At 40.0% G+C, this 23,733-nt stretch overlaps 1 protein-coding gene across 2 annotated transcripts in view; it reads right to left on the minus strand.

The window, feature by feature from the left end:
- Positions 1-23,733, minus strand: part of fras1 (Fraser extracellular matrix complex subunit 1) — a 441,368-nt gene that overhangs the window by 139,572 nt on the left and 278,063 nt on the right. For both annotated transcript variants that reach the window (XM_043696280.1, XM_043696287.1), the window contains exons 29-30: positions 21,714-22,034; positions 683-845 (exon numbers count right to left, since the gene is read on the minus strand). In XM_043696280.1, the coding sequence (XP_043552215.1) occupies positions 683-845; positions 21,714-22,034 (484 nt within the window). The remainder of the gene's footprint in view (positions 1-682; positions 846-21,713; positions 22,035-23,733) is intronic.

Consider the following 23,733-nt stretch of genomic DNA (forward strand, 5'->3'; position numbering starts at 1 on the left):
TGGGACTGCCTGCTCTTTAACATTTAGCGGTCAGAAACACCATTATTCTGTCATTTTCACATTCTGATCACTTAATCTGAACAATCAACATCTTTTCTCAAACAGCATTCTACACGCACCCACCCCTAACTAGTTATAAATAAATAAATAAATAAATGCTACCCCCTCCACACTTCACATCAGCTCTGATGAAGAGTCATCTCGACTCAAAACGTTAGCTTGCTCGCTCTCTATAGGTGCTGTCTGACCCGCTGTGATCCTTAATGTTGTTTTCAGCAGAGATTCCAGCATCTGCAATAACTTCCTCCTCTAATATCTGAAGGATGCTACATTAGATCACCAACACACATTTAATGATTGCGAGAGATATTGAAGCAGATATGAACAACTATTTAAGATAACGGAACATCAGAAATAAGAATTCTTTGATAGAAAAGAGCAATGTTCAGTTAGAAAGTGTGTGCAAGTTTCAATATAATGATCATGTTTAATATATGGCTATAAAGCTTTATTTTTGAGTACATAGTAAAGAAAATAGAGCTCTTTTCGTTGCATTAATACGACTCCAGAGTCCTGACGTGAGAATTTTGACAGTATGAATGAAATTAACTGTATTAGAATATAAAAGTACAAGAGTTCAAAGATATTTGGTGAAATGTTCACAAGATCAATCATTAACTACCAAATTTAGGGATTTCCTTTTCTTGTATTAGATTGAAGATGATCTCAGAGTCACTGGCATCGTTGTCAGCTGCCTGCAAGAGTCTGTTGGTAATCTGTAGTAATCCACCCTCAGTGACCCATCCTCGCACATTATTCAGGAGCTGTGGTCCTTTATCGAACTTCTGAAATAAAAATAAACCAAGTTAAAATGCAACACACCTAACAATTTCAATTCAATGGCACTGTGGATTAGAAGAGTATCCATTTACTTTTAAGGACCCGTGTTTCATTAGTGGAATAAAAAACCTTGGCTATTTATCAATTTCAGGATTCCTACGTCATACATACTTGAATCACCTATGAGTGCACTAGAAGTATCAGACAGGTGTGAAATATAGAAAGCCGTTCAGCCTATCATGTCTCTGTTAGAGTACTATCCACAATATTGTTTGCTCTGCACACTCTGCATTTTCCGAACAGGAAACTATGGTTTGAATATTCCAAGGAATGCTAATCGGAGTCAGATTGACACTCCACTCCTATTATTTATTTTAACATTAGTACAGAGATCCACATTTCTAACTGGGAGTTTCAATTCCAGCTCCTTCAGAAATGCAGAGTTTAAGTGAGATTCACACAGATCCCCTTTAGAGCAGCAGTCAGGGAAAATCAAACCACGCCTCACAGCAGTCACCATGCCACACTGGAAATTTAAATGACTCGCATTACAATCAGGTGCTTTGTCAGCTGCTGTGAAAGGGTAAGGAGACAAAGTAAAGGTGGAGTTAGGGTGCAAATTTGTTCAGGTGTTAGGTGTTAAGGTCCAAGGTCCACAGGATGCTAGATGTCATTGCCATCACCAACAGGAAATGGGGGGGATATATGGCGCTGAGTGGCAGAAGGGGGAAGAGTTGTCAGAGCCAATGAGCATTTGACAGGAGAACAAATGGGTGTCAGTTCAGAATGGATAAAAAGGGTTAGCAGTAGTGTAATGTGGGAAAATTTGTGTTAAGTTTGGCTTAATACTTACCAGATAGTTACACTATATTTTTGAATCAGCTGACATTCGGGGTAACTACTAACAGACACAGAACACTCTGCATCATCCATCTTTATGGAAGTCTCCAAATGCAGTGAAACTGCCTGTGAAAATCTTCAATATCCTGAGGAATTCCCATAGAATCTGCTGCCCCTCAACTTTTTCATAGTGAATGCATGCAGCTCTTATCGGAGTTATTCCAACTCTCTAGCTACTGGAACATCCAGGCCAAAGTAACAAACTTCCAATTGGTACTCTCTCTGTCTCAACTGCTCCCTCGTGTCCAAGTATGTCATTTTTACTGAGTACAGACATTCCTCCCAACCTCTCTTCTCAATCTCAATGACAATTTTAAATTAATGAATCCTCATTAGTGACTCCTGAGCCAGCAGAAATTCTACAGCACAGGATTTTCAAAATTGGAAATCTCACAAGAGCCCAGAAAATTTCATTCTATTGAGGTAGGAATGCTCCTCTGGTGCTGAAATTACACTGTATAAACAACAGAGAGCCTTCCTCAATAAAGCTTAGTTCATCACACTGGGCTGTTCTTCTTTGTCTGAATCTCTGTAGGAAGAGAGTGAGTAAATTACTGGAATTGTCTTTCCTCTGATTAATCTGTTGAAGGGCTTTGTTAAAACCATTTGACAACAGTTACAATTTTAAAACTTGTTTTCCAGGTTTTATCTTCAAGATCGATAACTAAAAGAAAACTAGGAACTAAAATTGGTACCTAAGGAAATGTGAATTATGCTGTTGTGCCATACTGCGCTGCTTCATGATTTACAATGCCTCCTAGTTATCTAACATGTTGCAGTGCAACATAATAAGGTAAAGCTAAATGACAACTAAAAGCTATTTGTACAGTCTACAGATAAAAATTTATGGAGCTGAACACTAGCTCCTAAGGTAATCTAAGTTTCTATGACCATAAAATTCCACAAAATGCTGTCAAGCTTCACAGTAAAATTTATACATTTAGAAGTAAGAATATTCGTGAGTAGATTGTGTCCTTCAAAATGCTGACTAATAAAGTTTGTGTTTGTAGTTCCACACTGCCATCATAGGATCAATGAACACAAATTAATTTCAAGTATGATTTGTGTATGAAATGGTTCATGTTACAATTTTATTTTAAAGTAGCTACCTTTCATGTTACCGGTACCCAGTTTGTTACTTGTAGTCAAGAGAAAGATCCACACATAGATGCCAACATTTACAGGTGTAATACATACACATTTCCTGAATTGATTTTTTTCTTTTGTCAGGAAACAATGGGATATTCTTCTCCAATTTAATTTTTTTTTACTAATTTACATAGTGGAATTTTATTTCATCTGACACATTTTAACAGAGTAGGCTATTCTTCTGGGTTTCCAGATAAGTCCATGGGTGCTATCTGTCAGAAGAGGGATTTTTAAGTAAAGGGATCCTGCAGGAGTCAGAATACGGATTTTTGAAACTTCAGCAACTATCAGAATGGAAGAGAGATGCAAAGGCTCTTTCTTGAGGCATTCAATCTTATTTGGAGATGCTGCTGCAGGATGTGAAGGGCTAGTAATAAGTGATTTTTGCTGATGGTGTGAGAGAGGCCTTTTAAACCTGCTTGTGATAGAAAACTCAGTGGCTACCTGGCCCTCAGACAAACAGGTCCTTTTGCAGGAGGCTGCAGAGATCAGCAACAGTTTGCTGTGAAAATCTGAGCCTCCAAAGGCATTGGTGCTCACATATGTCAAGTGTGTTGATCTTCTGGCTAATCCTGTGGGAGCATTTTCACAAGGACTGCAGCGGTTTAAAAAATATGGTCCATCTCTCTCAGGCAATGACTGGGTCTTGCCAATGAAATTCATATCCTGTGAACGCCACCTTAGTCTTCACTTTTAGGGCGCAGAGTAAAGAAGAGAAAATAGGAGAGAATGATTCAAAAAAAAAAGGAAAAAAAGAATCACTTAGGCAGTAGCTGGAAAGCACTCTGTACATCCAGCATTCTGCAGTTAAATAACAAACAGCAGGAGTAAGCTAAGATAGTTTCTTTTTCAACATGCAACTACGCACTGAGAATCTTTCCACTCCACATCCTCTTTCGAAGTTGGTTTGTCTACTTTGATTCCTACAACGTGAGCCAAATCATGACTTGATTGCAGTAAGAGGATCAATGGCAAGACTACATTGAATTTTGAATAATTTCAGCACACGCTATTCGTTCATTATTTCCTTTTCATCTTCAGAGGTAATTTGTAAAAGTTTACAGGGAACTATTTTCAGATTTACTGTACAATCTATCCCTTAATAAAATAAAATCCTATGCTGAGCATCAGTCTGATGGGGTCCATTAAAGTCCTGTTTGTTGCTCACAACCACCCATATGACCACACGCAATGCTCACAAAAAGTGACAGAGGTAGTGTTGAAATGTAAAATAATTTCACAGGATATAACAAGTCCATCCACATTAACAAATGAATAGGTCAGGTTATGGGCTGCAATTCAGCTTTGCCTAAAGAAAAAGCTTTTTCCAATAATTGACAATGAGCTCATGGTCATTATTAGACTCTTCATTCCAGATTTTCTTTTCTTGAAATCAAATTCATCATCTGCCATGCAGGATTCAAACTCAGGTCCTCAGAGCATTACCCGAGTCTCTGGATTAACAGTCCAGCAATAATACCATAGGCCATTGCCTCCAACTCTGGTTTGAAAATGTGATAAACAAAATTCAGCTTTTTGCCATTGTGTTCTGTAAATTATCATTTTTTTTCTTGTATGAAATAGATTTTTCATAGAAACATTCTTCTCTGATAACTCTCCTGTTCAATTCAGTGTGGTATGGTGAAGGACAACCAGTGATGGTTGTAGCTATGATGAGCTGTCTGTCTGTAGTTGTCAAGGCACTACAATTACCTGAGGGGCACACGTGGAAAGACTGGATGGATATAGAATAATCAATTAAGATTCCAGCTCACGATTCTCATCTGGTGCCCATGCTATGAAATTCATGCTCATTGGTAATGGGCAAGAAGAGTAATTACTGTGATGGTGATAGAGCTCGCTGACCCCAATATAAGATTCTCATGAGAATTCTCCTGATTTAGTATTTAAATTACAGTGGGTGATTGAGAGAATCTAGAAAGAAAGTAATCACTCTGTTGATGCAAATGTGAACAACTGTCACGCTAGAGAAATTATTAGAGCAATAGGGGATATAGTGTACTGTGCATCATCTTCCTAAACATGTGTCGAGTAACTATTCCTCTATCATTTCACTTTCAATACGTTACACTTTCCCAAATCTTTTAAAGAAGAAAATCCTAAGTTCTTTCCTGATCGGTTTGTTGATCCACTTACTCTCCAAAAGGGAAAAGTGTCTCCCTATCAAATCCCTTCATAATTCCATAAAAATCTCATCAGCTCACTTTCTCATTGTTTCTCCAGAGAAGAGCCCAGCTTCCTGACCCTTTTCTGAAAGTTGCATCCTCTCAATTCTGATAACATTCCTGTACATTTATTCTGCACTCAATGTTCCAATGTACAATTGGAGTGTGCAGACAGCAAGGCATCATTCTGACTTTATCCACAATTTAAATACCTTCACCAACTAAAAAAGGAAACTCATTTCCCTCCCAATAGCCTAAGTATGATGCAGAGCAATAATGCGATTTCAAGCTGTTATTCACTGTTTCTACAAATGGACAAGTGTTTTCCTTTTTAAAGTGTCAAATGTTTTAAGCCAGGAGTAGCTACATGACATGAAATGAATATTGAAAACAGAACAATGAGGCACTTGACTTAAGTCCAATAGAGTTTAAAACATAATATGCATTGCAATTACAATATGTCCAGAGGGTGGCAGTGCTTCATGTTGTCATCGACAGGAACTGAAATTCAGCATATTAAGGAATTTTACTTATTCTGTACTGTTGGAGTGAACTAACTCTAAAGTCACGTAATGAGACGGGCATTTGAAATGTTAACGTTAGTGGGCATGAGCACGTATTTTTTCCTAACTCCTTAACTTGTCTCTGTGTATAAAGAAGCCCGAGTGTTCACCAACAATTCTATATTTGAAACATTTCCAGTACGTCTATTGCAGACCTGTCCCATGGCAGGACGTAGCTCTTGTCGAAATGATGGTAAAGTCAGAGAGGGCTGTAAATCTCTCTCCAATGTCCTTGGAGGAGCTGGGGGGTGCAGAAAGGTCCTGTACACATCAATTCACTTCAATGAATGCAGGCTGCTCAGGACCTCCAACATAGCTGGAATAGACCAGAATGTCACTAATCACATGCTAAGGTAACGGAAATTGCTCATGCAGGGATAATGATACGAAAGGAAGGCAGGAAATCTGCATATGCCTCATTAATTTGTCATATTCTGAAAACCGAAAGATTCCAAATTCCGAAAAACAGCTGCTCCTGAGCGTTTCAGATAAAGGATCTTCTAAGTGTATCCACAAATCTATCCAAATCAGATTGGACCATCTTGTGCAAAGTTGTTTTGTTCACCTCCTCCCAATGAAGGACCTTTCAAGAGATCATCCTTTAATACATCACTTCGGAATTGTACAACAGTTCAACTGCAGCATAACTATGCTGTACCTCTCCATAGTAATCTTCATCCACTATTTCAGTCCTTTCTTTATCCATCTGTGTTGCTTTATTTATGTTGTTTCATCAAATTCACAGTTAAAACCTGCATAATTATTTTCTTCCCCCACAGTGCTAAGATGCATCAGCATCAAAGTACTCCTCTGGCAGCTTTTCCATTTTAAGACAAAACACTGCTCAAGGGTGAGCACATAATTTTATATGTCCGTTGCTGTTATGAAGCTAGTACATTTAGTTGCATGTCTTGTTTCAAAGTAAGATGTCATTGTGAAAAGGCTTTGGAAGGTTTTTTTTTAAAATCAGTCCAGAGGAATGTCATTTGATCCATCTTACCTCTGCTCTCTGTTTGAAACAGCAGTCTTGCTCGATCCCACCTAATTTTGTTTTCAAATTATTACTTGCTCATCACTTTCAATATTACCTTCAGAAGCTACTTCCAACACCTCGTCAGGCACAGCATTCTGGATCCCAACAGTTCCAGGTGAAAACCTAAATGTTAATCATCCTTTCTCTTCCCGTACTCATTCTAAGACCCTGATATCATCCCTGAAGGTTGACAAATTCCAGCTAAGATCCGACTAGCTTGGACTCTTTTCAATTTTAAAAATCCTTTAAAAATAGCAGTCTATGTTTAAATATGATTTGGAGATGCTGGTGTTGGACTGGTGTGTACAAAGTTAAAAATCACACAAAACCAGGTTATAGTCCAACAGGTTTAATTGGAAGCACACTAGCTTTCGGAGCGACGCTCCTTCATCAGGCGATTGTCCTAGTGAAGGAGCGTCGCTCCGAAAGCTAGTGTGCTTCCAATTAAACCTGTTGGACTATAACCTGGTGTTGTGTGATTTTTAACTATGTTTAAATATACAGTCAATGGACTCAATGCAATCAAAGATTTTGATATTAAAAATTGAGATGTGTTGTTTTGAATAATAATTGGGGAATACAAAAGTATTAATTACTTTGTACATTTCAGCGCAGATCTAAAACATCAAAAATCTTTATCTGGACCAGAAAGGACATGTGAAATGAATATCAATGCCTTAAATTAAGGAAAGTAAAGGACTTTTCTTGTTCATAAGAAGCCAGTAATGAAAACAATGAAGAAAATTGGATTCATTCATCCACCGTTTGAAATAAATTCAATGATCTGAATTAACATCACGAGTTCTCATTGTAATGGGTTTTTGCTCTAATTTTCTGTTTTAAAGCACTGATTACCAAACATTCAGTCTGTTAAAAAATGCAATCAGATTGAGCCATTAAAAGGCGTAGTCTTTAAACCATGCAATTACCAGACAAATTGGCATGGTAGTTAACACTGCTGCCTAACATTGCCAGGACTAGGGTTCAATTCAACCCTCGGGTAACTGTCTGTGTGGACTTACACATTCTCCCTGTATCTGTGTGAGATTCCTTCAGTGCTCCAGTTTCCTCCCACAGTCCAAAGATGTGCAGGTTAAATTGATTGGTCATGCCAAATTGCCCATTGTGCCCAGGGATGTGCAGGCTAGGTGGGTTAGTTATGGAAAATGCAGGGTTAGAACCAAAGGGTAGGGGGGGTGGGTATGAGTGGAATGTTCTTCAGAGGATTGGTGTAGACTTGATGGACTGGATGGCCGGCTTCCACACTGTAGGAAATCTACGTCTTTAGCCAGAATGAATCTTTTCAGTTTTTCATTTTGTTAAACATGCCAACGGCCGATCATTCTCCAGGGACAAGAGTCCAACCTGCCAAGAATTGCTGAGCAATCAGAGGCTGCCAGCTCTTCTGTAATCAGCAGCGCCACGGGGAGGCAATGGCTGCTGCTTGTACTTCAACCCAATTGTGCAGGGAGCCAGGCTCAGGTGAGTGATGGTCAAAAGGAGGTCACATGGCAGAATTTTCCTGTCACGTTCCACGTACAGCAAGGCCCATCCCTCTGCCTGCTGCTCGGTTAATATCAGTGGTGATGTGTTGAAGTTCTTAAGTGGGCAATAATTGTCATTTAAGGGTCTTAACTGATCACAAGGTCTATCATGGGTCTTTAATTGATGAATGAATGAGGAGGAACCAGTAAGGCAGCGTATTTGGATTTTTAAAAAGAACTTAATTTTCACATGGGGCCCAGCGTCTGAAGGCTTGGTGTTCAAATTCCACTCCACAACTTGTTGACTGCAGAAACATTTCTGTGTCTTAAAGCAGGTTGTTAATGTTATAAAAACCTTCCCATGGTCCACAGCAGTCCTCAAGACACAAAACAGTACAAACATGTACAGAATAAATGTGTGCAGAATCAGAAATCAATCAATTAATGGTCACATATTAGTTTGGATCGAGGAGCAGTTCACAGATAGGATAGAGAAAAGGAATAAATTCCACATTTTGGGATTGGCAAAATGTAACTAATAAGGTATACTTGGGTCTCAGCTATTTATAATTTATATTCTTGATTAAGATGATGAGACTAAGTGTAACATACCTACATTTTGTAATGATACAAACTTTGTTGGACAAGCAAGTATTGGGGAGAATACAAAGGCACTGTGGGGTGATATAAATAGATTGGATGAATGGACAATAATATCGCAGAAAAGAATGGGATGGGAAGAAACATTAGAATCCCTCTGAAGTGGTGAGAGATCAGGAAATGTTTGTATTCATGGATATCTAAATGTTTTTGCACATGAGTAACAGAAAACAAACATGAATTTGAAATAATTAGTAAAGCTCATAGTGTTAGTTTTTGTTTCAAAGCAATTGGCTTATAAGAGTAAAGTCATCTTACTTCAATATTCAAAAGACTTTGTTAGATAAAATCTGGAATACAGAGTGCAGTGTTAGTGGCCTTGCCTCAGGAAGAACATACTTTCCAAAAGAGAAAGCAATGAAAGTTCACAAAGACTTTTTCCTGGGGGTAAATGAATTGTTCTATGAGGACTGATTGAGTCGGCTAAGCTTGTATTCTCTGGAGTTTATAACAATAGGTGGTGATCTCACTGAAATATAAAATGGTCAAGAGACTTGGCAAGATAGATACATATAAGGTGTCTTCCTAGCAAGGGAATCTCGAACATGGGTCTCAGAAGGGGTCAGACACATAGGACCGAGATGAGAAGAAACATCTTCACTCAAAAAGAGGTTCAGTGAGATATTTGTAAGTTTCACCCCTGTGGGGTGTGGATACTTGGCTGTTCTGCACATTTAAGTTGGAGTCAATAATCTTTGGGCTAGTAAGCGAATTATGGGATTTGGGAAGAAAGCAGAAAGCTGGAGTTGAGGTAGAAAATGAGAAATGATCTTCTTGAATAGCAAAAAGATTTGATATAGTCACATGGCAAACCGGAGCACCTATTTCATTAATCATTTCATGATGAGAGCAACAGTATATACAAGGAGAGGGAATTGTTAACAAAGCAGCTACCATGGGAGTCAAAGAGGAGCAATAAGGTTAGGGCTAGGCAGGTCAGCAGTTTAATGGGAATTGAACACATGTAGCAGGTGGTGGGTCTCATGGACAAGATGAGCTCAGAGAGATAGAGCACCAGGGGATTGATAGAAACTAAAGAAAGATGTAAGATCATAGCTGGGGTTGGGGAAAAAAGGTATGGGAGGGTTTCTTAAAGGAAATTAAACTTAATAGTTTCGGGGGAAGGGAGGCATGGAGCACAGCAATTTATTGGATGATCTCAGTTTAAGTGATGAAGTAGTCCATGAATTCCTCATACTTGTTAGGGATCAGGATGAACAGACAGAGGTTCTCAAGGTTGTTTGCCATAGGGAAAATAAGCCAGGAGTAATTGGTACATCCTAGTAAAATGAGTATAAGCAAGTTTCTTGCTCCAGTTCACAGTCCAGTGATTTGCACATACAGTCAATGGATGGGGATAAGATCGGCACTCACAACTAAATAACTATTGTTTAGAATAGTGTATGAACTATGGCCAGCTGTGTGCTGTAACCAAGGACTTTGATACTTAGGAAATATAGGGAAAGCTCCCTAACCTGACATTTGCATTGGACATTGGTGTCCCCAAGAAATTATGGGCACAGAGATTAAAGTTTAAAGCTAACAGAATGTGCTGAGTAGCACTTTCAGACACAACTTGGTAGAATTTAGTAGAATCATACATGAACTGGGTGAGGTCTCTACATATTCAGAACACTGTTTACACAAGAAAACTTGCCAAGTTAAAAAGATCAAGAAAATTTGGATCCAGGTAATTTTATAAACTGTGGTCAAATTTAACATTGAGGATCATTTTTCAAGTCAAAGACAAACAATGAAAATGACAAACTGAGGCAATGTTTGTTCATTAAAAGGATGGTACATGGAGCACAGAGCCAGTAACAGATGTAAAATAAGGATCAGCGATCAGGTGTCTGTGAGAAAATAGGATTCAGGGTCATTGGATTCAGAAATGAATCAGGGTGAGAGCAAGGACCAGAGGGCTGCTTGGAAGGTGATTGAAACCATTTTATTTGGGTAGTGTCTGAACCCGAGACACTATACACGTAGTGTCTCCCACCCACCCTCCTCCTCCTCTAACCAAAGAAAAAGTGGACTCTGTGATGAGTTGATCAGGTAAGGTTTCTCTATTGCCTTTTTTTAAAATTGTTTTATCAAGTGATTTGATGAAAACTTTCCTTTTTGTTTACCTAAGCCAAGACTAAAGTTAAATTTAAGGTTAAAAATGGTAGGAGATCTCAGACCCGCATTATACTCCTCTTGCTCAATGTGGGACCTCAGGGACACAGCTGATGTCCCTAGCTCCTTCACGTGCAGGAAGTGTGTCCAGTTGCAGCTCTTGTTAGACTGCATGACAGGTCTGGAGCTGCAAATGGACTCACTTTGGAGCAAACGTGATGCTGAGGGAGTCATGGATAACACATTTAGTGAATTGGCCACACTGCAGATTAGGATTGCTGAGGGGAAAATGGGAATGGGTGACCAAAAGGCAGAGGAAGAGCAGGAAGGCAGTGCAGGTGTCCTCTGCAGTCATCTCCCTCCAAAACAGGCATAATGTTTTGGATACTGTTGGGAGAGATGGCCCACCATGGGAGGGCAGCAGTAGCCAGGTTCATAGCACTATGGCTGCCTCTGCTGTTCAGAAGGGCAGGAAAAAGAGTGGAAGAGCTATAGGCTTCGGGGATTAAATTGTAAGGGGAGTAGATACGCGGTTCTGTGATCAAAAATGAGACTCCCGAATGGTATGTTCCTCCCAAGTGCACAGGTCAGGGATGTCTCAGATCAGCTGCAGAACATTCTCAAGGGGGAGGGTGAACAGCCAGTTTTTGTGGTGCACATAGGCACAAACAATGTAGGTAAAAAAACGAAATGAGGTCCTACAAGCACAATTTAGACAGTTAGGAGCCAAGTTAAAAAGTAGGGCCTCAGAGGTAGTAATCTCAGGATTGCTAACAGTACTACGCGCTAGTCAACATAGGAATGATAGAATAAACAGGATGAATGCATGGCTTGAGAGATGGTGCAAGAGGGAGGGGTTCAGATTTTTAGGACATTGGGACCAGTTTTTGGGGAGATGGGACTATTACAAATTGGACAGTCTCCACCTGCTGGACTGGAACCAATGTCACTGAGGGTGCTTTTGCTAACGCTGTTAGGGAGGTTTTAAACTAATGTGACAAGGGATTCAGAACCAAATGAGGTTAGATGACAGTAAGGAAGCAGTATCTAGTTCCTTGCAGGCTTTAGTTAATGAAGTCAGCGTGACAAGGAGAAGAGGAGGCGGGGGCAGATGATGAATGCAAAGGAACTGGTGGTCTGAGGTGCATTTGTTTTAATGTAACAAGTACAGTAAGTAAGGCGGATGAACTTAGGGCTTGAATTAGTACCTTTTAGCATGATGTTATTGCTATTACTCAGACTTGGTTGAGGGAAGGGCATGATTGGGAGCTAAACATCCCAGGATATTGATGCTTCAGGCAACATAGAGTGGGAGGTAAAGGGGTGGAGGAGTTACATTACTTGTCAAAGAAAATATCACAGCTGTGCAGAGGGAGGACACTACGGAAGACTCGAGCAATGAGGCAATATGGGCAGAGCTCGGAAGTAGGAAGGCTGCGGTAACAATGTGGGGGCTGTTCAACAGGCCTCCCAACAGCGAACGTGGGGAAGACGTAGGAGCAACAGGGTGGTGGTGATAGGAGATTTTAACTTTCCCAAAATTGATTGGAATTCTAGATGGAGCAGAATTTGTAAGGAACATACTGCAGGGTCTTTTAGAGCAGTATGTAGTATGTAGCAGTAGTCCAATTTGGGAAGGGGCCATACTGGACCTGGCGTTGGGAAATGAGCCCAGCCAGATGGTTGAAGTTTCAGTAGAGGATTCCTTCGGGAACAGTGATCACAATTCCATAAGTTTTAGAATACTCACAGACAAAGACGAGAGTGGTCCTAAAGGAAGAGTGCTGGGGGAAGGCCAACTAAAGCACAATTAGTCAGGAGCTGGGAATGTAGATTGGAAGCAGTTGTTTGAAGGTAAATCCACATTTGATATGGGGGAGGCTTTTAAAGAGAGGTTGTTTAGAGTTCAGGAGAGCTATGTTCCTGTGTAAATGAGGGATCAAAATGACAAGGTTAGGAAACCATGGATGACAGGTGAAATTGAGAGACTAGCTAAGAGGAAAAAGGATGCGTACATAAGGTCTAGGCGACTGAAGACAGACAAAAGCACTGGAAGAATATTGGGAATGTAGGACCAATCTGAAATGAAGAATTAAGAGGGCTAATAGGGGTCATGAGATATTTTTAGCAAACAGAGTTAAGGAACATCCCAAAGCCTTTTCTTCATATATAAGGAGCAAGAGGGTAACTAGAGAAAGGATTGGCCCACTCAAGGACAAAGGAGGAAAGTTCTACGTGGAGTCAGAGGAAATGGGTGAGATTCTTAACAAATACTTTGCATCAGTATTCACCAAGGAGAGGGACATGATGGATGTTGACGTTAGGAATAGATCTTTGAGTACTCTAGGTCAAGTCAGCATAAGGCGGCGCAGTGGCTCAGTAGTTAGCACTGCTGCCTCACAGCACCAGGGTCCCAGGTTCGATCCCAACCTCGGGCGACTGTCTGTGTGGAGTTTGCACATTCTCCCAGTGTCTGCATGGGTTTCCTCCGGGTGCTCCGGTTTCCTTCCACAATCCAAAAGATGTGCAGGTTAGGTGAATTGGCCATGCTAAATTTCCTATAGTGTAGGGTGCATTGGTTAAAGGGAAAAGGGGTATGGGTGGGTTACTCTTCGGAGGGTCGGTGTGGACTCGTTGGGCCTGTTTCCACACTGTAGGGAATCTAATCTAATCATAAGGAGGGAGGAAGTTTTGGGTATTCTAAAAGACATTAAGGTAGACAAGTCCCCAGGTCCGGATGGGAATCTATCCCAGGTTACTGAGGGAAGCGAGACAGGAAATAGCTGGGGCTTTAACAGATATCTTTGCAGCATTCTTGAACATGGGTAATGTCCTGGAGGACTGGAAAATTCCAACGCTGTCCCCAGGTAATTATAGACTGGAGAGCCTGACATCAGTGGTAAGGAAGCTGCTAAAGAAGATACTGAAGGATAAGATCTATTCCAATTTGGAAGAAAATTGGCTTATCAGTGTTGGGCAGCATGGTTTTGCGCGGATAAAGTCATGTCTTACAAACCTAATATGCGTGGAAAGTTCTTTACGCAGTGGGTGATGAGGGTCTGGAATTCTTTGACAAGGTGACAAAGTTGATTGATGGGGGAAGGGCTGTATATGTAATATACATGAACTTTATTAAGGCGTTTGATAAGGTTTCCCATGGTAGGCTGATGGAGAAGGTGAAGTCGCATGGGGTCCAGGGTGGTCTAGCTAAATGGATAGAGAACTGGCTAGGCAACAGGAGACAGACAGTCGTGGTGGAAGGGAGTTTCTCAAAATGGAGAGCTGTGACTAATGGTGTTCCACAGGGTTCTGTGCTGGGACCACTGTTGTTTGTGAAATGTATAAATGATTTGGAGGAAGGTACCAGTTGCCTGATTAGGAAGTTTGCAGATGACACCAAGATTGGTGGAGCAGCAGATAGTGAAGGGGACTGTCAGAGAATACAGTAGAATATAGATAGATTGGAGAGATGTGCAGAGAAATGGCAGATGGAGCTCAATCTGGGCAAATGTGATGTGATGCATTTTTGAAGATCCAATTCAAGAGTGAACGACACAGTAAATGGAAAAGTCCTGGGGAAAACTGACATACAGAGAGATCTGGGTGTTCAGGTCCGTTGCTCCCTTAAGGTAGCAATGCAGGTCAGTGAAGTGGTCAAGGTGGTATATGGGTATGCTTTCTCAAGAGTGAACGACACAGTAAATGGAAAAGTCCTGGGGAAAACTGACATAGAGAGATCTGGGTGTTCAGGTCCGTTGCTCCCTTAAGGTAGCAATGCAGGTCAGTGAAGTGGTCAAGGTGGTATATGGGTATGCTTTCCTTCATTGGACGGGGTATTGAGTACAAGAGTTGGCAGGTCATGTTACAGTTGTACAGAATTTGATGTGGCTGCCTTTAGAATACTGTGTACAGTTCTGGTCACCACATTACCAAGAGGATTAGATTAGATTAGATTTGATTACTTACAGTGTGGAAACAGGCCCTTCGGCCCAACAAGTCCACACCGACCCACCGAAGCGCAACCCACCCAGACCCATTCCCCTACATTTACCTCTTCACCTAACACTTCGGCAATTTAGCATGGCCAATTCACCTAACCTGCACATTTTTTTTGGATTGTGGGAGGAAACCGGAGCACCCGGAGGAAACCCACGCAGACACGGGGAGAATGTGCAAACTCCACACAGAGAGTCGCCAGAGGCGGGAATTGAACCCGGGTCTCTGGCGTTGTGAGGCAGCAGTGCTAACCACTGTGCCACCGTGCCGCCCATAAGGCTTTGGAGAGGGTGCAGAGAAGGTTCACCAGGATGTTGCCTGGTATGGAGGGCACTTGCTATGAAGAGAGGCTGAATAGATTAGGATTATTTTGATTAGTAAGACTGAGTTTGAGGGAGGACATGATTAAGGTCTACAAAATGATGAGAGGAATAGACGGTGAATAGCGAGAAGCTTTTTCCCAGAGTGCGGAACTCAATTTCTAGGGGTCACAAGTTCAAAGCGAGGGGGGAAAGGCTTAAGGGAGATATGCGTGGAAAGTTCTTTACGCAGTGGGTGATGAGGGTCTGGAATGCATTGCCAGTGGAGTAGCTAATGGAACGATAGCATTATTTAAAGATGTATCTAGACAGATACATGACTGGGCAGGGAGCAAAGGGATACAGATCCTTAGAAAATAGGCGGCAGGTTTAGATAAAGGATCTGGGTCAATGCAGGCTTGGAGGGCCGAAGGGCCTGTTCCTGTGCTGTAAGGTTCTTTGTTCTTCTTCGAGGGTAGGGTGAATGAACAGACAAGATAGATCAATGATCTGCTCCTTCCAAAACAATTAATATGTTAATTACTACGCAAGGATAAGTGGAACAAAAGTGTTACCCTGATAATCAACAAAAGGTTGATCAATCAGATATGCAAGCAGAGTTATAAACGTTTTGGAGAACTGAGAGATCATTTGCAGCTTGGAGGTTTTAGTTATCTGCATATGAAATTGCAGGCTGGAGCACTACTTTAATGGATTGCAACTTGTTTTATTGCATGAAAATCAATGCCAACACTTGTACAAGATAATTGTGTTTATCTCCAGTGTGCCATACTGTTATTTCTTTTTAAGTATAATTCATTACATGACCTCTATAATTGCCAAAATGGGGAAGCGACTCCACAGAGAGTTTATGAGAGTAATAAACTCTTTATTCCTTCATTGCTTTTGAATAACAAGGTCAACGGTGTTTTAAAGGTTCACAATATATTACAATTTCAACTTACCTTTAAAGAGAGCCTTTAATATTTCTTGGAGAGTTATACCGCTGGGAGGATATTGAACACATGGGGTGAAGCCATGGAGGGATTTGAAAACAAGAGCAAATATTCCAAAATTGAGGCACTGCTTAGCTTGGTTGTTAATCAGAGGGGAGATAGATGAATGGGAATTGGTGCGATTTCAGGATTACTGGATTCAGAAATGATTCAGGGGAAGGTGAGTGATTAGACCAGATAGACTAAGTATAAATGGTCTGCTCCTTCCAGAATATTTAATATGTTAATTATTACACAATGATAAAAGAAACAACAAAAAAAGTGATATCCTGATAATCAAAAAATTGTTGGTCAATCAGATTCGCAGTTTTAAATAGCTTGGAGAATTTGGAGGTAATTTGCAGCGTGGAAGCAGAGTTTTGGATAACCTCATAAATTTGACCTCAACTTTACAGAGGGTAAAATGTGGGAGGTTGACCAAGAGTGTGTTGGATTAGTCAACTCTCAGGTTAGCAAAGGCATGGCTGAGGATTTCAGCAATAAATGAGGTGAGGCATTAGCAGAGTTGGATGATGTTAAGATGATAAATAAAAGCAGCTGTAATATATTTTTGAAAATTCATTTCAGGATGAATGTGACACCAAGACTGTTAACAATCTAATTCAGCCTCAGTTTTCAGAGACAGATAAAATATCTTGTTGTGGTTCTGTTCGCCGAGCTGGAAGTTTTTGTTGCAAACGTTTCGTCCCCTGGCTAGGCAATATCATCAGTGCTTGGGAGCCTCCTGCGAGGGAATGGAGCTTGGGGCTGGTTCTGAAGAAAATAGCTTTGACCATCTCAATAATTATTTGAAGGAAGTGTTTGCTTATCCAGAACTGGATGTCAGACATATCTGTAAGTTAGTGCTCAAGGATCCAGCATACTTGGAAAGCTAACACTGTACTTTCACTGATCACATGTATGCAACTGAAATATAGAAGGAATGCAAGCAAAGATCTTTGGGGGATATCAGAATAAAGTAATTGCAAGTGCAATAACAAACATCTGGATACTGGTGGAATGGCAGTGAAACAGAATGAATTGGCTAGCTGAGAAGGTTGAGAGGCATAGTTGATCATAATCACATCAGATGTCATTTAAGAATTTTCTAAGTCTCATTTCATCCCAAGCTTTCCCAAGATATTCCCCCTTCTTTGTTCGAAAAAACAAATGTTTCTTTAGTTTCTCTTCTATTTACTCTCATTCATAGATGCATACAGTGCAGAACAGGCCCTTCAGCCCAGCGAGTCTGCACTAACATGACTACCACTAAATGTGCACTAACCCCAATTTCCTGCTCTTATCCTTGAAGTAGTGAAAATGGAAGCTTGGCCTGCATTAAAAGGAGGAAGGCTGCAGAGACAACCAAGCAGGTGGTCTTCATGTTAATGTCAAATAAGTTCATGCACTCATTGCATTTGTTGAAGATCAGGATGGAAGAGACAGGGGAGAGTAGTTTATAATGATGGTTTTCAGTGAAGAACAAGCACCTTGGGGCAAGATACATAAACACACACTGCAGAGTATTGATTAAATTGTCATCATGCAATTCAATAACAATGATGCTATCGTTAGGAAAAAGCAAGTGAAATACTATCCAGGATTTCACAAAGGAACACATCAGATAAAACTTAAACTAAGGAATTGATCCTTTATTGATGGTCAGAGTTGAAATGGCTAATACTAAGGAGCTTGCATTTAAGGGACAGGTGAAAGTTCAAAGGAGATGTGAAGGGCAAGCATTTTACACAGAGGGTGGAACGCACTGCCTGGGGTGGTGGTGATGGCAGATATGACAGGGGCATTTAAGGGACTTTCAGATAGACACATGAATATGCAAGGAATGGAGGGATATGGACCAAAAGCAAGCAGAAAGAATTAGTTTAATTTGACATCATATTCAGCACAACATCATGGGCTGAAGGGCCCATTTCCTGTGCTGTACAGTCTATGTTCTATCTGCACAACAGTTTGTCCTTCCCTGCAAAATTCTACTATTTTTTTCAATTAAAAGACTGGAGAATTCAGTCAGTACATATGATTGACAAAACTCATGCACAGTACAAAGAAGAGGTCATTGAATATTTTTAAGATGGTGGTAGATAAATTCTTGTTAGGCAAGGGAAACAAAAATTGCTGGGTAGTGTTTATGGGAATGTGGAATTTGACAGTGAAGCAGATCAGCTATGATGTTACTGAATGGCATGGCATACTCGAGCAGCTGTGTGTCTAACTTGTGTACTACGTTGTTTGTTTGTACCTGCCAATTCTTCATCAGGGATATGGTGGGTATCCATTTAAGTCAGATGTTGGATCAGCCAGCAAATGGAAGCACCGTCAAAATAGGTGATCTGACATGAGATGCCAATACAAATGATTTGAGAGTAAATTGAAGTGGAACTTTCCTCCTTACCACCACTGGTGAGGTGCTCAGCAGGTCATGAGTACTCGAGCAGTTGAATGTTTGTGAAGAATTATGTATTTCACAGTCATGAGGACTGGAAAAATCTACCCTGAAATAAAGGTTTCTGCAAGCTAAAGGACTTACAGCAAGTAACAAGACAAAATATATAAACTAATACACCCTGACTTTAGGAAATGTAAACAAAAAGCATAATTTGGTGCCAATCTGCAGTACATACTGAAAATTGTACGTACATAAATTATAAAAAGATTGCTTCTGACAAAATCTGACAATGCTTTAAATGAAAGCAGATTCACTTACAATGTTACAACAATCATCAACTATTGAACCACCAATCATTAAGGCTCCTGGAGTGCCTTGTGATTGTTTTTACACAGATTGAATGAATTGAGATAAACTTTTATCTGATTGTCCTGTGGCAAAATAATGTGCAGATGTCTCAAAGCATCTTCTGTAAGGTGTTTTATCGATGACAGTTGTTCGATATTCTGATATCATCGACTAACTAATACTTTGGAAAATATGCACTTCTTGTTATTTCCCACTTCAAAACAAAACTGGCATGATCTTACACCTGAGATTACTGTCTAAGGCAAAATCGTGGGTGTTAATTTTCATGTGGGTTTATACCATTTACCCAAGATATGTCTATCTTTCCTGCCAAAACTATGAGGGGCAATCAAAAGAAAATTCACCTTTTATTAAGTGTGGTTTGGAATAGAAACTTGGAAATTGGAGAATACAGAAATTGTTTTCAGGTCTTTCTTATAGAGTTTTTACAGTAGTGGGGAGAGATTCCATAGAATTACTTCACTTTAATGACATAAAGTGAGGCACTGGGCTTTGAAAGCATTACTGGAGATCCCAAGGTCCATGAGTACTGATTACAGGAAGAAAGTACAGAAGGTGGCATCACAATTGCTGAGATATGATCAACTTCTATTATGTGCCATAGCATTGGAGCCCAAGTGTCTGACAGTACGCAAAAGGACAGGGGATGTTGATGGAAAGGAGGTCATGTATGGTGAAGTGGTATGGCTGTTTTGAATGTGGTCTTGCAATCTGGCAGCATTGAGGAAAATTCAGCAGCAATAAGGGTGTGAAAACATTGGAGAGCTCTTTATCTGATTGCGCGGATACATCTCAGATGTTTTATATTTCCACAGCAAGGAAAATCCTGGAGTATAGTACTTTGGGATGTAACAAGTTCTGTTAATACAGGGCGGAAGAGTATGGGGACAACAGAACAAGAAAACATTGGGTTAGTTGGCATCAGAAATGAAGGACAGAGGTTTTTAGCATGTGTATGTATGAGGGTGTTGCGTGGTAGGATGTCACAATATAGTAAACTAAGATTGAACATTACAGAACACGGGAACATGGAAAGAAACCATTGGATCTGGAAACATATGGCATAGCTATGAGCATTTGAAATTAACACAATATGTATACCAGTGATATTGATTGTAGTAGGTCCAATTATCTATTTAGACAAATGAGAAATTGTCAAAACCATTTTTCTCCTGTCGGCCTCTCCAGTCTTTTATCTTACTCGAGGTATCACAATGATTTTCCATGTTATGTTATACGATCTATTACAATGAATTTCCCATTGCCTGTCATGTAATGTGATATGGTCTCAGCTGATGGTCATACTGGACAACAAGTCAAAGTGAAATCTGGTTTGACAGGGCAGAGCACAATCTTTATTTTTGTCATCTGGTTACCATGGTGATCTGTGCCCTAAACATATTCTATCATTAAATAGTAAACTATTAAGATGAATGATTTAGAAAGATTTTATAAAAATAGCAAACAGAACATTTCAACCCTTCTCCCAGCAATATTCTGCAAAGGCACTCAATTTCAGTGAAATATTGCTCCTGTCTCCACCATAAAATTTCTTACCCAACTGACAAGGTCACAAGTTTCCTTTCAGCACCTTTCTGCATTTTCACCAGTCTCTCCAGCAGATACATAGACAGACACTAACTCAGTGAGAAAACTCAATGAACTGAGTTTTTTTTTAAGTTACTCAGACTAACTTGAGACTGCTAAATAGCACATCTGATTTGGACCTCTCTTTCGAATCAACCTGCTCTGGCTTCTGGTCTCTCCATCCATCGTCATAACGGCTTTATTTAGTGAGCAACTCAGCTGGTATCTTACAGGGTATTTTAGTCAGACATTTGGCTTCAGTGATATGATTTCCTGAAAGTTCTGTTTTGACCCAAAGCTTGAAAAAAAATTTTTTTTTACAAAAAAGTCACCTTCACAGAAATTGAAAATCAAAATCTCATTTATCTCCATTTTACAACTCAACTTTGCAAATAATAATTATATACACCTTTATCACACATGCTACACAATGACTAAAGAACACAATAAAGGTTATGTTGTGAGGGATGCAGCAATGATTTCTCTTTCCCAATCTTTGGCAGTAAACGCAGTGGAGCAGAAATAGTATGATGAGCCTTTCAGAGCTTTTAGAATTAGTCTGAACCTGGAAAATGTGCTCGGGTCAGGACAAAGGAAGGTAAGTAAATGCACAGCTAGGTCAATCAAGTGGCAATTTGAATAGGATCAGATGACTCGTGTAAAAGAGAGAGGTTTTTATACAGAACTGTACAATAAAAATTATTAAAATGCATTGCTTTGAGCATTGGGGGAAGCATTCCAATGCCATACAAATTAGTGGACTATCAGTTGAGTCAAATTAGTACTGTGATCCAAGAATTGATTTCAGTTCTTCATAACTGTAGACCAACAGAATAATTAAAATAATTAAAAAGACCGTAACTTAGTCTAACTTGACAATCGTATACAGAACGATACGTGAAGGAAGCAGAGTCCTTGAATATTTTAACACAGAGGTAGATAGATTTTTGTTAAGCAGAACGCAGCTGCAGCTGGAAGTGGAAGTGGTGCCTTATTTAAGGCTCAGGGGACAAAATATTGTGAATATATTCTGGCTACATCTCAGCTAACATAACTCAAGACCCCACTGGATCATTGCTTTTACACATTAGAAATATAATTTGTGAAAAAGTAATTGGGATCAGTACCTGCTCAGTAATTTTGATCTGGAACAGAATATTCAGGATATTGTGGCCATCGTTGATCTGCAAAAGCACTTGATCATGCAAGCTGTTGGTTCCATCATGAACATAATGCAGCTGTCCACTTTTGAGATCTTTCAATTGGAACTGCTGTACGCTTACATCTGCAGGGTGCAAAAGGAGGCGGCCATGTTCTGGAGGATCCAAGACTGTTAGTACCACTTCCGAGGGATTGTCATCATCTTGAATGTCCAAGATCAGATTAGAGATGGTTCCTAATTCACCTCTACCGAGCAGTAAGACTTTATTATTCAGCACATAGGGCCCCTGGAAAGAGACAGACATCAATTAAAAATCACTTATCTATCTGTTCAATGACTTGTTTTGAAAAGAAGTACTGGATAGATTTTGAAAGTAAATTTGAATTCTCAATAAATGGTTCTATTACTACGTGATTTCACTGAATTACTTCATTAGATGAACAAGGAAAAAATATTACATTATTTTCACGTAATAAATCCAACTGGTGTTGGTGCTGCAATACTGAATCAGATTAAATCATTTCCAATCCTTCCCATGCAGGCAGCAATCACCTTTGTGCTAGCTTCCAGCCAACATAACTTCCACTGTGCAGCCATTGTTAACCATGCTCCTGAATGGCTGCCATGTGTGAGCCCAAACTAACAGGACATTGGCAGCACATAATGCTCAAGTGCACAATTTAAAGTCAACCTTCATCTCTTGAAGGGGAGATACAGCATGGCTGGAACTGGTGCTAGAGTAGTTGTGGAATTCACTTAACATGCATTAAAACAGTAATGGGACAATATGAAATAACACAAGAAATTTTCAATGCTGTACTAAAGACCTCAGTTAAGGAGCTGCATGGAAAATGTGTTCTATAAAAAGGGGAACAAAGAGACAACAGACAAACAAAATCCAAGAAGGTGGTAGGACTGAATCATTGCAGCAGTCAATGTTAGTAGTCAAGCTCTGAGGACCTGGATACAATGGTACGAAAAGCACAATAACATCACATGAATGAGTGCACTTAGGGACTATGTCTTCAAATACCACAATCAGTCAAAAAGAGCAAACAAGCAGTTTGCATATTTAAATGGCAGACTTGCCTGGCCCATTGCATGCAGCAGAACTCATACTCAGGTCAAAGTAGAAGACATTAAATTTGACCTGATAAGGCAAAGCAAGCAATTAAAATTTAAGCTTCTTGAGCAATGGGGCTCTCTTATGATCCTAAGTTGAATTAGCAGCTTGAATCATTTGTTGCTCCTCATAACAAAGATTCAGGTCCATGCAAGGGAGGTTTTCTATTTAGCACTAATTAATCAGGAGACAGAAATTTTATGTTTAAATTAATAATTAATTATGTTGAGCACCAGTAATTTTGCCCTCCACAAAAATGCTTAAGGATGTCAGTTTAACACATTATGGTAGTAGGTATATCTATACGAGACATGTAGAGATCAGAAGAGATCTTGTGTCAGTCTGGAAGATAATTTTTGAGCTGGTTAATTATTCAGCAATAATCTACTTGAAAGGATTGACAGAAGATTCAATTTATGCAAAGGGTAGGGCAGAGCCACAGTGGCCACTTTCTATTTAAACTCTGCCAGTCCAACCACACTCTCCTCTGAATCTTGCCGGTGTTATAAATGCATAAGAAATAAGAGCAGGATGAGGCCATTCAGCCCCTCAAACCGGTCTGCCAGTAAATAAGATCACAGCTGACTTGGCCCAGACGTCAATTTCTCTTTTGTGCCAACTCTTCAAAACCCTGAACTCCCTGATATTTCAAAAATCGATCCAGATCCTCTTTAAATACTTTCTGTGATCTTGCCACCAAAACTCTTCTGGACTACAGAATTCCAGACATTCCAGGAGAAGAACTTCTTTCATTTCTCAGTTTTAAATAAGTATCCATTTATCTGTAACTATGTCCCCTAGTTTGAGATTCCCTGAAACCATTCCCAGAATGGTTCAACACTTGAGCTGGGCTGATGGCAAT

The sequence above is a fragment of the Chiloscyllium plagiosum genome, chromosome 1 (genome assembly GCF_004010195.1).
Source record: "Chiloscyllium plagiosum isolate BGI_BamShark_2017 chromosome 1, ASM401019v2, whole genome shotgun sequence".
Taxonomy (NCBI): domain Eukaryota; kingdom Metazoa; phylum Chordata; class Chondrichthyes; order Orectolobiformes; family Hemiscylliidae; genus Chiloscyllium; species Chiloscyllium plagiosum.